Source organism: Quercus lobata, chromosome 8 (genome assembly GCF_001633185.2).
Source record: "Quercus lobata isolate SW786 chromosome 8, ValleyOak3.0 Primary Assembly, whole genome shotgun sequence".
Lineage (NCBI taxonomy): Eukaryota > Viridiplantae > Streptophyta > Magnoliopsida > Fagales > Fagaceae > Quercus > Quercus lobata.
Window position 1 is genome coordinate 3,496,354 of NC_044911.1, and position 17,659 is coordinate 3,514,012.

Below are 17,659 nucleotides of genomic sequence, written 5' to 3' on the forward strand. Positions count from 1 at the left end.
TACTTGCAGTAAATGTTTTCCACTAGAACTTTGTGGTAACATGACATCTATAATCTGCCATTGGTTAATTGTTGATCAGAATGCTATGTTTTTTGTTTCTGCTCATCCAACCTGGACTCAGATACCAAGTGAGCCAGGATTCACATATTGATCCGATGTTTGCCTAGATATCACTAAGTCTTAAAAAGAGTAAAAACTGTCTGAAAAAGTACAAAGAATTTCACTCCTCACAAAATTTAACGAACTTATTCCAATCATACAATGGTCCCCGAAAAAGTAACCTATTCCTGTGTTGTATAGGGATAGAAAGAACCTGAAAAAGGACCGGAAATGATCTAATATGACAAGTAACTATTTGCCAAGAACTTCTTTACCAAAAACAAGTAAAATAGATACAATGCATTGAATTTGTCAATCCAATGATTCCAATCAACTAATCAAGTCCCCGCACACTAGCTGAATTAAGATTCAATAATCATAGAGTAGATATCATATATATATATATATTCTAAACTTATATTTTTTTTAAATGAATTTATAATTTTCTTTTAAATGTTGGTTAAATATTTGGGCTAGGCTATCGCCTAAGGCTGAAAAATGTCTTGGATTAGCACAAAGAAGTTCTCACAAATCTTCACAAACTTTTCTTTTTGTTTTTTTGATAATCAAATCTTCACAAACCTATTCTATTCATACAATAATAAATAAAATAAAATCTAGTCAAGTGCTATATATAGATAAGATTTAAAAAATATATATAAATAAATATAAAATGTAACAAATATGTAACTTTTTTTTTTCTTTGACGAGATAACAAATATGGAACTTTGTGAGGTGTAAAACACAATATCCATAACTTCAATTCAGAATTTAACAAATATGTACATCGTTTTACATTATAAGTTCAATTCAGAAACCAAGCATCACATACATAAATCATAAATGATTGGAGGTGTAAAACACAATATCCATAAATAAATAAAAAATAAAATAAATAAAATAAATAAAAAAAGAAGACAGCATGCTCTTTTATGCTTTGGCATCATCAGAGTTTTTACTTTTTCCCCCTGAAGTATTAGTAAGAAAATGGATTCAAGTATTCAACCCCCAAACCTGAATTTCATAAAAATGGGTAGGTATCACTAGACCATAAACAATGAGTACATTTTCCTAAAATTCTTTCCTAGGCAATATCCATGTATATTCCTAAACTTCACTTTCTCATGACTGCACAAGTCTACCATGAGATATCATGTTTAAGTTTACCCACACTGTACTTCAACCAATTAACCAATAAGTATAATACTCTTCCCTTTTGAACCCCAAGGGAACAGAAAGAATATTTGTTCATTCCAATAATAGTGTTTTTTTTTAAAGAAGAAAAAAAAAAAAATATATATATATATATATATATATTACTCTTGAACTTGACAATAACTCAATCAAATTGGAACTTGAACTTTTAATTTCAGCACTTAACCCCTTGACATTATGTTTGTGAAAATTGAAATTTATTTATATTTTTCGTTCAAAATTAACACATAATGTGCACATGATTTCTACTGTATCCTCAAAAATTTTGAAATGTCGATATTATCATATGCACATTACGTGGTTAAATCTGATTTAAGGTTTTTTTTTTTTTAAGTATAAATAAATTTATTCAAATTACTACATGCAAAAAGGTATAAAGTAGTCAAAATATTTACAAAAAGAACAACAAAAAAAATTATATACATGAAGAAGGAGAGTCTATGAACATCGGGATAGAATCACCTTATGTGAATCCCCAAGCTCAAACCTAATCAAATAAAGTGCCTACAAAAGAGGCTAGAAGTTGGTCCTTCAAACTCTTCAAATCCAAAAATGTTCAACTGTTACACTTCCGCCAAATAATCCACATCAAACATAATGGAGTTATATTCAAAATATCTGACAAATGCTTCTCCAACCGGTTTCTCCATTCAAATAAAAGGTCAATCACTTGCTCTAGTAAAACCTAATAAACCCCAAACAACCTAAAAACAAAGATACACAACTGATGGGTCTTCCCATAATGAATCAAAAGATGATCCATTTTCTCCTCACTACATCAGCACATGCAATACCATTCCACTATAGAAACCTTCTCCTCCATATATTATTACCAATGAGTATCTTCCCCTACGTCAATGACCAAACCAAAAAAGAAACCCTCTAAGTGGCCTTCACAGCCCAAATACTATTCTAGGGAAAACTTATAGAAGAGGACCCTCTTAAGGCATCATAATAGGGATAGGTGTTGAAGTCCCCATTCTTCTTTTAATGAAAAATGATCATAAAATGTTTTAAATTGTTAAAAACTAGATAATTAATTGTCTAAATCAAATTAGGTCAAAGTTTGAAAATGATATTTGTAAAAATCCTATAATAAAAGTGAATTGTTAGGGGTAAAACAATTTTACAAATGTTAATATGGTATGTTATAACTAGAGTATTCTGAGTAACATTATTTTCACCTAAGTCAATCACTCTAACAGATTCTATTTTTATTATAGTTATATACTAATCACAATTGATCACATCATATATTACATGATCAAAGTTGAGTTTTAGAAATCATGATTATGCTAAGTGGATAACCTATTTAATTTCTAATTTTATTGCTTTAAGTTAATTTATAAAATCTATTAAATGTTTTGAATAGTTCTTGTGAACTATGGGTAATTACTCATATTTTTTATTTTGTCTTTAATACACGACTTATGGGATTAGCGGCAGATATTAACTATTATTTGTTTTGGTTGATATGAAGGAAATTGATTTTTTTTTTTTTTGGCAAATAAGAAATAAAATAAAATAAAATAATGTTAATCCAGCCTTCAGTCTAATATATATATATATATATATATATATATATATATATATAAAGTGAATTGCGTTGATTTTGAACTACAAAATAAAAAATGTGTGAAGATCTAGAAACATCAAGTCAAATCGGTCATCATATTAAAGTTAAAAGTTCTTTAATTAGTGTGTGTGTGTGTTTTTTTTTTTAATTATGGAGTATTTTTGTCTTTTTGAACAATTGGATTAAAAGCTGCAGTTTCTATTTATTTTTCTAATCCAATGAAATCAAATTCATATATTTCAACTAAAATTATAATTACCAAAATTTTAAAAAGTAATTAAAAATAAATGTTAATTTTTTTATAGTTATTTTGGTTAAAAATCAAAACTCATAGTTTTATGTTTTAACATAACTTAAACACTACCTGTATTCTTAGTTCTTCATTAAAATAATTAATTTATTTTAGGTAGAACTCTATCAAAATTTTAGGTTAAGACTTAAGATAGTTAATTAATAATATATTTTTAATTTACATATAATTTTTCATCACCTGTGTATCGCACTGAATTTTTTTTTTTTTTTAGACTAATATTAAAACATGGACAATTTTCATATTAAAAAAATAGAGAATTTGAGTGGAAAAAAAAATAATAAATAAATAAAAATAAAGAGTTTGGGATTTGTCCCAAATTCCAATACAAGACCAGAGCTTCCCAATCAGTGACCACACGTCACCTCTCTTCCTTTGTTAAACCCTAAAACCCTAAACTGCTCTCTCTCTCTCTCTCTCTCTCTCTCTCTCAAACTCATAACTGTAATAACAACAAAAACAAAAGCACACACAGAAACACAAAGACACAGACAGAGAGAGAGAGAGAACTCCTCCATCAAAACATGGCCAAGAAAGACCAAAGAATGTCAGAAACAGAAACAGAAGAAGAAGAAACTGAAGCAGAATCTATGTCAGAGTCTGAGTCTGGGTCTGAAGAACAAAAACAAGAATCAAAAGGTGGTGGAATAGACTACATTATGAGTCTTCCTGATGTGCCTAGGAATGTCCCACCTCACGTTGAGCTGCAAAGAACCCGTGTCTTCGCCAACATTGATGCTCCCACCCATGTATTTCCCACACTTCAAAACCCCCCTTTTTTTAATCATTCTATTTACTTCATTCTTAAATTTTCAATTTTCATCAATACCCATTATTTGCTTTTGCCTATTTTTCTTGTTTTTGTTGTTGGGTTTCCATTTTTTAGTGTGAAATTTGGCATACCCATAAATTTCACTATAAGGGTATTCTTTGGTGCTCTTGTTTAATTTCCTATACATGCTTATGTGAATGTGTATGTGTGCTTAGTAAAGGAATGTGTTGCTACATGTACTTTTATATGTAGTCGCAGCTAAGACAGTGTGTACTAATTTTTTTGTAATAATTTGAATTGAAGTTTCATTTTTTTAAAAGATTATATGGGAGTGAAGGAACATTAATTAACCCCTTTCCCCAGCATAGTTCAACTGTATATACTTATGTGTAGCTGAAGCTAGCTAAGCATGATAATACCGTGTACTAATTTTTTGTAATAATTTGTATAAAAAATTCATGTTTTTGAAATTGCTTGGAAGTGAAAGAACGTGACTTTATTCCTTGGCCCATTGTAATTCAACTATAGGCCTAGTTATTTAAGTAAAATGAAACTTTGGATTGAATTTTTTTTTTTTTTTTTTCTCGCAAATTTTGAATTGAAAAAACAAAAAATTTTCCTCTGCCAGCCTAATTCAACTATAAGCTTACTTGCGTTTCTTCTTTGAAACAAGTGGTGTAAACAGCAAACTGGGAATTTTATCCCTTGCCATTTTTCTAGTTTTTGTTTGTAACTATAACTGAGGTTTTGGATTTGGTGGGTTTTATTGTTGCTCTCTCTCCCTCTGTCTGTCTTTTTGCTTAGTTTCTTACACTCTGTAATCTTGGTGTGTGCAGACAGACTCTATACAATACTCTGGTGCTTTTGCGTCTGTAGGACTCGATAATAGCTTCCGGTTGGACCAATTCCGCAACAACTTTAGAGTTGAAGTGATTCGATTCTCAGATGATGGCATGGACATGGAGTTTGATATGATTGGTATTGATCCAGCAATTGCAAATGCATTTCGGAGAATCCTGATTGCTGAGGTGTGATGTTATTCCATGATTCTATCATATTGGCATTCTAGAACACTCAAATATGCATGATTATATGCATCATACTCTATGACTTGTTAATACTTCTTTGCATTGATTAGCACTATAGTTGTAGTTCTATGTTTTTAAAGAAGATTGGTTGCAATATTTATTTTTCTCTTTGTCTGTTTTAGTCAGACTGGTTTCACTAAACATTTACCTGTGTCTAGTAGAACTCCTTTTACAATTTATCTGTTTACGCATTCTACTGAGTTGATCTCAAGAAGAATGAGAGAGAAAGGGAAAAGGCTTTAAAAAAGCTTGCTTCTTAAATATTTTATAAGCACTTTTAATGCCACTTGAAGGGATCTATGACAGAAAGATTTGCAACATTGTAGTATTTGCCTTGTCTCTCTCTCTCTCTCTCTCTCTCTCTCTCTCTCTCTCTCATATTTATATAAGGAGGCCTAACATTCTAGCATCTTGTTATTGATCTGGAAACTCCATGGCAGTTTGGAATTTAGTGCCATCTTGTTTGATGTGGCTAGTGTGGAAGGAGCGAAACTCTCGCACTTTTCAGAATATGGAGAGATCCATTGATCAGTTGAAATTCTCTTTAATTTGCACCTTGTTTGAGTGGTCTTGGGTTTTAGTCATTGTACCTCTGTTTTAGAGTTTCACAATTCTCTTAGTTTTGCTTTGTAATATTTTTGATCTTTGTGTTCATCATCGTGAGCATAAAGTGTTCTTATTTTTAATAAATCAATTCTACTTAAAAAAAGAGAAAGATAATGTTTGTCTTCTATTAGTAATAGAGAACTCGAAGTTTGGACTGAGACAAGGTAGTCATTGTTTTTAAATTGAAACCTACCCCATTGTGCCACCTTCCCCATATGTGGCAATCATGTACTCATTCCCATTCCCATGCCTTGTGGATCCATGTCTTAAATATCCTTCCAGTTGCAACATGATTTCTGGGCATCTTTAAGATAGAGTATCTTGATGACCTCTATTACATAGCTTTTTTTTAAGATAGAGTATCTTGATGACCTCTATTACATAGCTTTTCTTTGAATCAACATGCCTATATCTTGTGGATATTGGTGCTTCTATGGGAGAATTATCAGGATTATTTCTCTAGACTCCAAAAACTAGTTAATGCAAAAGAAATGTAATTTAAGGTGCATTACAAATTTATTATGGTATCACTCATGTTGAATAATTTCCTTGCTTGATCATGAGTTGGGTTATTTTTGGGCATTTCTAAAATTATATTTAACTTAGTGCTGAAATTTAAAATATGGTCGAGTTAATTCAATTGGTTAAGTCTTTTGTTTTTGAACAAGAAATTTGGAGTTCAAACCCCATCAACACAAAAAATCAATTGGTTCCTTGACTTGATGATAAAGAGTAATCATCATGGAGCAGACATCATAGGTTGCAATTCTATTATATGTATACATACATGCATACATACATACATACATACATATATATATATATATGGTAATTCTTGGCTTCTTGCTTCTTTGTATCTGTTATGTGGGTTCAAAACCCACTGCATGTGTCTGTATATCTTACTATTTAAAAAACATATTATAGCTGGCAATGTAGTGTTAATGGTAATGGTGAATTCACTTTGGATGTTATGCATGCAGGTTCCAACTATGGCTATTGAAAAAGTTTTTATTGCAAACAATACATCACTAATCCAAGACGAGGTGCTTGCCCACAGGTTGGGTCTCATTCCAATCAGCGTTGACCCAAGGCTTTTTGAATATGCAGGTTAGATTCAGATATGCGATTTGGTTCAATTTTTGACATAAAAGACAATATCACACGTTTTCCCCTGCATTTTTAGGGAACTGAGTGAACATTTCTTATTCTTTTTAACCCTAGAAAACAATGCACCAAATGAAAGGAATACCATTGTTTTCAAGCTCCATGTTCAATGTGCAAAGGCCTTAGAAGAAGAAAAGGGCCAATCTAAAAAAAAAAAGGAAGAAAAGAAAGTTCCCCCTCGTATCACAGGTATAGTTCTTGTGCTTTATGGTTGAAATTTATAGCTTTATTCTCAAATCTTAATTAATTCTCTTTCTATCTGACTATTGGTGGTTATTTTTGATGATGATGGCAATGATCGATGCAGTAAAAGCCAAGGATTTGAAATGGCTGCCTAAAGGAAGCGAGTTTTATTTAGAATCAGAGGATTCAAATTCCAATTCAACCTCAAAATCGAAAACATATACTTCATTTACTTGCAGCCAAGATTCTCTCCCGGAATTTTCCAACAATAAAATTGGATTCAAGGAGCCACTTGATGATATTAATATTGCTAGACTTGGCCCTGGTCAGGTGATCCCCCCCCTGCTTCCCCCTCTTTCTTTTCTTTTCCTTCTCCTTTTGGTTGTTTTTGGCCATTACTGGTAGAGCTTGGTTATTTCTTGTTTCTTAGTGATATACGCATTAGTTTATGTATTATATTTACTGTTATCTCATAATATTCATTGACAAAAGCCTTACTGGAAGTCAATCAAAATCACCTGCTTGATGGTTTAGATTGGATTATAATATGCTTTTGAATAAAGTAATTACCAAAAAAATTTTATCCTTAAGAGTAACATAGTTGTGGATGGTAGCTTATTTGGTAAAGGTGCGCCTTGACTAGTTATGAGCTGGCAGTGGCCCCTTAGCATAAGGGAGAGTGGGTCATGCTAGGTTCGGTTGCAGACTTACTTTGTTGTTGGCACCATTGGCTTGGGAAATATAATTCCGATATTTGGAATTTGGTACCAGGTTGTTTGACGTGGACTATTTGGACTGAACGTAATAGGCATTCTTTTGAGGATATCGAGAAATCAATGGCCCAATTGTTAGATTTGTGCCAGTGGACTCTCTTCGACTGGTCTCGATGTAGGGGTCTTTTAGATTGTTCTACTATTATTGAATTTCTTTTGTCTCTTAGAATATGATTTTGATTCCTTTATTTCTTTTTATTGCTATGTTGTTCTTTGTTCACTATCGTGAACTCTATGTATCTTTCATTTTTTTCTATTAATAATATTACTCTCTTACCTATCAAAAAAAAGAGAGTGGATAACTAAGAGGGTCAATGGAGGGTCATATCACATAAAAATGAGCTCAGCCTCTGAATATTGAGATCACAGTAGTTTTTAGCAAAAGGAAAGCATCCCTGCTTTTGCTATCAAAATACATTCATATACTTCCTTTTGGAAAGGCTTTAATGAACTGGGCCGAGCTTAACATTAAAAGTTCAGAATTTTTCATTTAATAATATTTTGAACAAGAGCTAAGTTTGAGCTCATCGCCAAACTAGATTTTGTGTTCAAATTTTGTTCATTTCTTATTGAACAAGCTCAAATTTGTTCACATTGATTTTTTTTTTTTTTTTCCCATATATAATAAACCCTGCAACTAAACTTTTTTATCCCTTCACAAATCTATGCCAATAATTAATGAACTTATAAACATTAGATTCACTAACCTTGTATTGTCAAATATTAAATAATTTTTACTACAGAATAAACAATTTATATTATCAATACATTACATTACATAAAATATACCTATAAAAAAAAATATGTTACAGAAAATAAGTTGATATATTATAAACTTATTTACTAACTTCCACAATCTAATTTCAAGTCTATATCAGTATATATTTATACATGTATACACATGAACGTATAATATTATATGTACTTAAATTGAGCCTCATACACACAAACTTGTTCACATGCACATCATTAAGTTTGAGCTCAGCTTGTTCAGTAGTCAAGCTTAAAGTTGGGCTTCAGCTTGTCTTATTTGTTAAATAAACTAACGTAAACAAGCTTTTTTCCTGAATTGAGTCCAAGTTGTCCAAAATTAGCTTGGTTCATTTACAACCCTACCTTTGGGAGAGCTAGAAGGTATTTGGGCAAATGAACTCTAGCTCAAATAGGATGAAGGCTTAGGTCGTGGCGCTAAGATCTACGGGTGTGGTTTTAACCTCCTAGTTATTAAAAAAAGGGGGTTATGGGACCCAAGTAACTGTAGAGGACACTGTGCATTAGGCAAATTGGACTAATATAAGGGAGCAATTCTGGCATAGACATTCTTGAGAACTTAATCAAAATATGCCTATGGCTTCTAGAAATTGAGTCTCTTAGTGATAGGCACATGGATGTCAATCTGGATGATATTTATAATTTTATTCTTTGAAGTTATCACTTTCCTAGCAACTGCACTAAGCTTCTTTCTTGGATGCACTATTGACTCCTGGATGACTTTCTTCTCTCTAACTGCTGGCATGAACAACTTCACAAAATCATATTTGAGTTAAACTTTTTTTTTTTTTTTTTTTTAAATTGTTTGGAGTGAGCATCATAAATTTATTTTTCACGATCATAACCTTTGTAAAAAATAGTCCTTGTTTTAAATGTTTACTTACAACTATAATAGGCTTCTAAACTATTCTAAATCAATTACTGCTTTCTTTATCATGATAACATGCGCCATTTATGCCACCTCAAGTCAAAATAGCGTTAATGCCTTTCTGAAAAATGGTTCTTTGAATTGTTTTTTATTGGAGTAGACACCTTTATCTTTTGTAGGAAATTGAACTTGAAGCACAAGCTGTGAAAGGTGTTGGTAAAACACATGCAAAGTGGTCGCCAGTGGCCACTGCTTGGTATAGGATGCTTCCTGAGGTGAGATGATATATTATTTAGAGCTGGATCTAAACACTGCAAATGTTTTTGAAGAAAAATGTTTTATGAGTTTACTTTGCGCAGGTTGTACTATTGGAAGAGATCGAAGATGAGGATGCTGAAACCCTTAAAAAAAAATGCCCAGTTGGAGTATTTGACATTGAAGATATTGCCAATGGTGAAGTGTTCTTTTCTTTAGATTATCCACACAATGGATTTTGTCTAAAATTTAAAAGGGTTTTTTTCCCAATAGTATGCAGCTCATCATTAAGCTATATGTGTGATCACATTTTCCTTTTTCTTTGGGAGAACTCACTTTCGCAATTGATATTTTGTCTATTGAGCAGGTAGAAAAAGGTTAACTGTGGCCCAGCCACGAGCTTGCACATTGTGTAGAGAATGCATCAGAGGAGGGGAAGAATGGGAGAAACGCGTGTCACTACGTCGTGTTAAGGATCATTTCATATGTAAGTAATATGGTGTGTGTGAATTAATTAGAGTTAGGCAACACATTTTGCGTATGACTTTTGGGTCAATTGGCATCTCCATCTGCGTAAATATGGACTGATAAGTAAAGTAATGAGCGGTTCATATTCTGTTGGTTGGGTGCGTTAGTAAAGACAGGACATTCAGAGGATATTAGTATAATAACACCTATTCATTCCATGATTATTTAAAGAATGCAAAAGAAAAGTAATATCCAACCTCAAATGAAGTTATTGTTTACAGCCCACTGGGTTTGATCAACCCTCAAAATCATGGGGCACTGCTGGTATCTTGTTGTCAGGATGGAACAATTGAAATTATGGCCAGGTCTGGAACTTTGCCTCAATAAAGGGTTACTACAACTAAAAATGCTTGGCAGGCCATGGGGCTTGAGAATGAAATCTTCCCGATTCCTTCTTAGAGCTTAATTTGACAATGTTCTAGCCATGTTGTTTTACTCCTTGTTTTAGTTGTCTAAAAGATACAGCACTAATGGAATTCTTTATGGGAAGAAGAGGTTTTTGGGGGGGGGGGGGGGGGGGGGGGGGTAGGTGGGGAGGTGTGAAACCCTTCATTAATGCGTAATGGTGTATCAGATTCATACATGTTTCAGTCAAAGGAACCTGTACACAACATTCTTAAATGGGACAATTCTGCAATGCATTGCTGAGAATTGCAAGGATCTGAACAATATATGTATAGGTACTTGTGAACCCTATGTGGGTCCCTAGATAATGAAATAGTATGCCAGTGGTTTCTAAACCAATTGCATCTCCTCCCCGCATTGAGGGGAATGTGTCCCCCTTTAAATCCCCTCCATTTATCATATAATACATATCATAAAGTTGATTCTAATGCATAACAAAAAAAAGGTTGGGTAAAATGCAAAACCGACCCTCTAAGTTTTTTTTAGATTTCATTTCAGTTTTCTAACTTTGCTTTTGTTCATTTTAGTCCTCTAACTTTTAAGTTTATTTAATTAAGGTTTTTCCATATATGTTGTGGTTAATTTTTCGATTTTATAAATTTTTCTTCAAATTTTTTAAATTAAAAAAATTCAATTAAAGATTGAAAAATATTTTCTATTTTTTTTTTTTCAAAAAATTTTAACAAAAGTTAACAAAAAGGCCTTAATTGAATAAATCTAAAACTTGGAGGACTGAAATGAACGAAAACAAAGTTACTGAAATGAAATCTGAAGAAAGTTAGAGAGTCATTTTTGTATTTTAGCCAAAAAAGTTTCTTCGATTAGTTAGAGAGTAATTTTAAACACCTAAACTACACTCACGCAAAAAATAAAAAAATAAATTTATTGTTTACTTACCAAAAAAATGATTATTGTTTGTTTAGAGAGGAGTGCTTGACAAATTTGAGCATTATAAGGCCTCTATTTGTTACCTTTTAAACAAAAATTAAGATTGGCTTGCAACTGCTTGTTTAAGTGATGTAGGTCAATTTCAAAGAAGGCTCACTAGATTTTCTTCAATTTCAGTACATATACTCTCACACACACATTGACACAGTATCATGTTAAGACACAAACTAATGTTGATCCCAGCTGTTTGAATTCCAACTCTCTTTCGATTGTTCAGAGTTTCTTGCAGAGTCAGTTATTTATTTAATTTTTTTATAAAGAAAATGGTTTCCATTAAGCATTATCGTTTATACAAAAATTTGATATCAGTTTAAAAGTTTATTTGTTCTCTCTTACCTTACAGTTACCATTGAATCAACGGGAGCATTACCTCCTGAGGTACTATTTACTGAAGCTGTGAAGATTTTAGAAAGCAAGTGTGAACGCATGATTTCCGAGCTCTCTTGATTCTTTGTTCTTATGCTAATTAATAGGAATGAAGTTGAAAGGACTGCAGAGGATCTGGTTTATTATATTATGCATGGTTGATTATTGTTGTTTACATATTCATATCATAATATAAGAAGCTAGTTTCTTATAATTTATAGAACCTAATTTTTGCTTCCCCCCAACCCCCTCTTTCTTTTTGTGGGTCTTTACTTCTCTTTTTGGCAGAAAATATACAACCATCTTATCGAACACATGATCTGAGTTAATTTCTTTGGCACTCTATTGTCGGGGACTCAAAATAAATCCTTATGATGATGGCAGGGATTATTATTATTATTTTTATTTTTATTTAAAAGAACTAACACCCTTCCTGAATATATGCTTGACAGTTATAACCATGTTAGCACCAGCAGTCTAGCTCAACTTTTGGCATAACAGGCTTCAAAGAGACTTTGAATGTAATATTAGTTGTTTCCCAGGTTATCATCATAACCAGTGAAAAGCAAAACAAATGGGATCCGAATAAATCTCAAAAGTGTGAGACTCCAGCAGCCCTTATTTCTTGTCATAATGGTGAGTAGCACAACACTACTGCTTCATGTGGAAGACACATACTACCGTCTTTTTTGACAGAGTAACACCTAATTCACAATTTGCACGGTCATGATAGGGTGCACCTTTTAAGAAGCAGAAAAGGTGGAGGTATAAGTAAGTTGGGCTATTTTAGTAGCACTTATTTTAAGTTCCTTAAAATCCAATTGGAGTTAACAATAGCTCTTCATGAAGGTGAACGAGGTCCAAATCACATGATGATATGTTTTGTTTGTAATGGAAGGGAATTTAAGGTAAACTTGTCTATTGGCTGGGTTGGGATCTATAAATTATAAAGAAAGAAAAAGTCCATTTTAGTCCATCTAATTTAGACTAGTTCATGGACCGGCTGACCTCCTAGTCCTGCAAAAGCCACCCTATTTTGGGTGGGGGGCCATCTAGAGCTCAGAGAAATTTAACAAAAGGAATAGTTTTTTTTTTTTTTTTTTTTTTTTTCTCTCTTTTTTTGAGTCCCTCCAAATTTCCAAAGCAATCTGTTTGTGATGTAATCTTCACCAAATTCCCATTGATAAAGCATTCCTTGTTTATATTGAAACTATCATTCAGCTTCAGCTTGGCTTATTCCAAGCATGTCCACCCCTTGCAGATAGCAATAACACATTTGGAGAATGTCTCCAAACTTGTACAAGTTACAAAGTCATGTCCTAAGCCTGTGATCCACTGGCAAAGCTGTTGAATATTGATTTAGTGATGCTTGATGCTTCATTTGGATCCTATAGCATCTTTCTACTTCCTTATTAAAGAAATGAAGGACGAACTAATATGTATCACTGTACAATATTTATTCACCTGGGACCACTGTTGCACTCAAGCCCCACCTAGATACTATCAACTGTCCAAGGAAAAAAATATGGTAGTGTTTGCAGGACACTGTAATGATCAGTCTTAAAATAAAAGCCACAGGCTTATAGTGTTTGATGAAAAGATTCCATAATGTGCACATATGCTTCTTAATTAATAAAAAGAATTGTTATTTTTTTTTCTTTTTTAATGTATTGATCATTGACCCATTGCACAGTTCCATTTATCAAATTATAAAGTATGAGTCATCTGGGCTTATTTGTACTTGATGGTCTTACATGATCACCCATATGACCATGTGGCTAACCTTGGCCATTAGGGGAAAAAGGAATCTTGTTTCTCTGGCAGTTCACTAGTCTACCCCATTAAGCCAACAAATCATAGATATAGGCTTAGTTTGTTTCGTATATTGTATCATATTACTTAAACTAATGAATGTTTGATCTGGTATTATAGAGCATAGAATGGTGTATTGACTATAAAGCAGCCTATGTGTGTCCAAAAAAATCTGAAAACCACAATCTTTAAGTAGGTTATGCAGTATATACATTGAAATGAACGTTATAATTTGAGTCATCAAGGCACCATATGTCAAATTTAGATAGCAATTTTCATGGTGATTAAAGTGCTACACATGACAACTATGTAGGCAGGCCTAAATTTGATGCCAAATCAATATATAATAGATAATAAATAAATAAATAAATAATTTTACCTTTTAACCATTTTTATATGTTACGAGGCTTTTGTTTTCAAGCCTCGTGCAAACACAAATGCATTTAATATATTGAATAATGATTTTATACATTTATAGAAATTGAAGCTTTATATATATATATATATATTTTAGAGATAATTACAGTATGTTATAAAGTTTTTTTTTTTTTGGAGAAGTAGCATTGTAATATTAATTAAATGAAAGCCGAATTGGCTTGAATTACACTAGTGAATTACAATATGTTATAAGGTTTTTGTCATCAAGCCTCGTGTGAACACAAATGCATTTAATATATTAAATAATGATTTTGTACATTTATAAGAATAGAAGTTTACTTCTTTTTTTTCTTTTTCTTTTTATAGAAATAATTACAATATGCTTTAATCATGCAGCTCAAATCCTTTCATCCCTAAAGCTTGGGATCCCAATTCAACTACAAGCCCTCAGCAAATAGAAAGTTAACAAGGATATCTTAAAAAAAAGACAAATAAAAAAGTTGGCAAAAGATGCAATTTTTTACTTACACTCTTAAAACTATGTTTGGCCAAGTCATCAGGGTGGTCAAACGTGTTCAAATTAAGGAACTAAATATTTTAGAACTTGGTCAAGGTTTTATTTTTTATTTTTTATTTTTTAAGTCTAAAATTATAGTATTAGTTAGACCAAAGGGTCGGTTATAGTTAAATTAATTTAACATGCTTATGTACTGTCTGTGCAAAAATTACTCTTAACCCCATCTACCAATCATGTCATGTCTAATATCTAAAAGACTAAAACAAGAAATGAAATGAGAAAGTACTGATGGAGATTAGACATTGCATTATCAGATCGTAGGACAAATTGGGGGCCTAATATTTTGCATGCTATTATCATTAATATGTCAAGAGTCTGTCGCCATGCCTCTTGATATACTCGATTGATTTTTGACATTAAAAATTCCTCCCTCCCAAAAAGAAAAAGAACACATTTAGTGAGTTAGCTTATTTAATTGAGTAATACTAGTAATACAATATAAGTAATACAAAATGATCCATCATCAATTATAAACAACTATCCGTTAAAGCCAAGATGATTAAAGAATCAACTTAACCTAGGAAAAAAAAATTATAATATAAAATTTAGAAACTTGATGATTTTTTTTTACCTTCAAGAAAAATTGTGACCACCCTAAAATTTTTTAGGTTTAACATAATTAAATTGTGGACAAAGCTTGACAAGAAACTTCGTTGTAAACTAAATATACAATTCCACTTAATATTTTTGTTATTAGATGTAAATTTTGACAAATCTACCATTGAATTACATTTTTTATTATATCATCCATGTTCACAAAATTTCAATAAGATCAAGGGATCAATAACTATGTCATTAATCAAATATTTAAATTTCGAGTTTTTGTAGTCTAAAATTATACATAAAAAATAAGTTTATGAATCAAATAGTAAATAACATCCTATTGATATGAAATTTAACATGTGTTTTAAAAACATAAAGAACATGTAATTCAATTGTTAGATTTTTAAAATATATACCCATATTGTGAGAGTTGTAGCCTAACTAAATTTGTAGCCAAACTTTTTTCTAAAACTTTGATCCCCTTAATAACTTGTTAGGCCTTTACATAGAAAAAGAAAAAGCCCAATTGATAACAATATATTTGTCTTTCAACTTTAAAAGAGATGTAGCTTGCAGCATTGATAATAAAACTATCTTGCAATGATTTCAAAAAAAAAAAAAAAAAAAAAACTCATAAAAAGAAATTGTAAGACTTTATGTATTTGAGTGTATGTGTGTGTGTGTGTGTGTTTTTTTTTTTTTTTGGTTGGTCAATATATGAAGTTATACTTTTATTAGATTTTGTATAATTTAAGTTTTACAATTACCATCCTAGAAGAAATTCCTAGAGCCACCATTATCATCAATACACAAAAAAGTAGGGTTCAAGTGATAGTATAATGCTAGTGACATCTTTTGTAGTGTTCCACATTTGTATTTGGAATCCCATCTTTTCTTCCATTCCTCCATTATCTACCTATTTAAAGAATACATAAAAGAGTAATTTATATATTATTTATTTGTTGAAATGGTATAAATTACATTTATTATCATGTCAGTTCGTAAATATTTTAATTATATACAACTTTTTAAAACCTCATCATTTTTATAGTACAATTATGTTTTTGAAAACTTTCAATAAATTAGCGAATAAACTCTTCACAAAAAAACTAATCCAAGCCACATTTAATTTAGAATCACCAGCAGATATACAGAACGAAACATCCAAAAAAAAGCAGTCCTTTTATGTTCTAGGTGAGCAAGCAATTTTGCTACCAACCATAGAGTACAGACATAATTTCAATAGCCATTAAGAAAATTTACTCATCTTCCATTTGGAGTATTTATTATAACAAGTGAGCTGTCCATGCTTGGCAAAGAGGTGAGGAATCAAATCAAATTGGAAAGATTGAGATGTTGGGTTTCTTTGGCAAAACATTCCTAGACAGACAGAAACTCTGTTGAAGGGCACGGGTGGTGGTGATAATTTCATTCCACCACATTTTTTAGATACTGTTGGATTTTGAATGTGGATTTTGTGGTGACTATATTCAACATTGTGTTGTGCACTTCCTCTTAGATATTAGAGTGTGACTTCAGGCTTGTACAAAGTAGTGTACCTTCTGAAAGGAGACATTGCACACAACTTTCATTGATTCCCTTTCTGCTAAGTGACTTTTATATCTTATGAGGAAACCTGTGCCAAAAATGGTTGTGAAAAATCTAGCCTAGAGTTCTTCATGACCAGCCAATTCAGGAATCCCAAGGACGCTATGAGTCTATGTCCTCTCTCTCTTTTCTTGGCCTTTTCTTAGTTTCATTTTCATTTCACCTTTTTTTGTTAATATTAATCTGCTTAAAAAATAATTAATTAGTATATCCATTTAACTTTATAACAAAATTTACAACAATGAGGTGGTTTTTTGATAATACAAACTCTTTTTTTTCATAGAAATAATAATATAAACACTTGAATGTGCTTTAGAGATGGGGTGATATTGACATTATAGGTGACATATATGATTTGGTTCTTTCTTTAGGATAAAATATTTGTGATTAGTTCTTAATATAAAAGAAAATAAAAATGGCCAGACAGTAACTATATAATTCCTATCAATCATTGCACCAAAACCCCAACCCAATAATGATCCATCCCCACCTCTCCACCCATGACTTTTGATCAATGGGGCCATCTATTTGACTTTTCAAAAAACCCATCCTAGCCGTCCATCATAATCAATCCCCATAATCAACTTACATTGTTATGGAGAGTTTTCCCAATTGTTTGATTATCAATAGACCCAAAAAAATGTACAAAGGGGCCTCTTTCTAGGCAAATTAATGGTTGGGTGGCATTTTCATGGCATTTTCATGTAGTACATGTATGTAATGTTACTTTCATTTCTTAAAAATAAAATAAAAAGTTTTAAATACCATTCCGTACTGGTCAATACTATCAATTTTTTCGTACTAATATCAACAT

The 17,659-nt window shown here is 31.7% G+C and overlaps 1 protein-coding gene across 1 annotated transcript; it reads left to right on the top strand.

Moving 5' to 3' along the window:
* The first annotated feature begins 3,585 nt into the window (after nucleotides 1-3,585).
* On the top strand, nucleotides 3,586-12,323 carry LOC115958025 (DNA-directed RNA polymerases I and III subunit RPAC1-like). Its single transcript, XM_031076386.1, has 9 exons — nucleotides 3,586-3,949; nucleotides 4,809-5,000; nucleotides 6,647-6,773; nucleotides 6,888-7,019; nucleotides 7,138-7,343; nucleotides 9,605-9,700; nucleotides 9,785-9,878; nucleotides 10,048-10,167; nucleotides 11,905-12,323. Exons 1-9 carry the CDS (start codon nucleotides 3,725-3,727, stop codon nucleotides 12,006-12,008), a joined length of 1,296 nt encoding a protein of 431 aa, XP_030932246.1. The 5' UTR covers nucleotides 3,586-3,724; the 3' UTR covers nucleotides 12,009-12,323.
* Nucleotides 12,324-17,659: the final 5,336 nt, after the last annotated feature.

What these genes read in the sequence shown, in the direction of transcription:
- LOC115958025 (XM_031076386.1), top strand. Translation starts at nt 3,725, where the DNA reads ATGGCCAAGAAAGACCAAAGAATGTCAGAAACAGAAACAGAAGAAGAA. An exon ending in AAGGCTTTTTGAATATGCAG is followed by an intron (nt 6,774 to 6,887) that starts GTTAGATTCAGA and finishes TTTTAACCCTAG; the next exon opens with AAAACAATGCACCAAATGAA. An exon ending in TGTTAAGGATCATTTCATAT is followed by an intron (nt 10,168 to 11,904) that starts GTAAGTAATATG and finishes CTTACCTTACAG; the next exon opens with TTACCATTGAATCAACGGGA.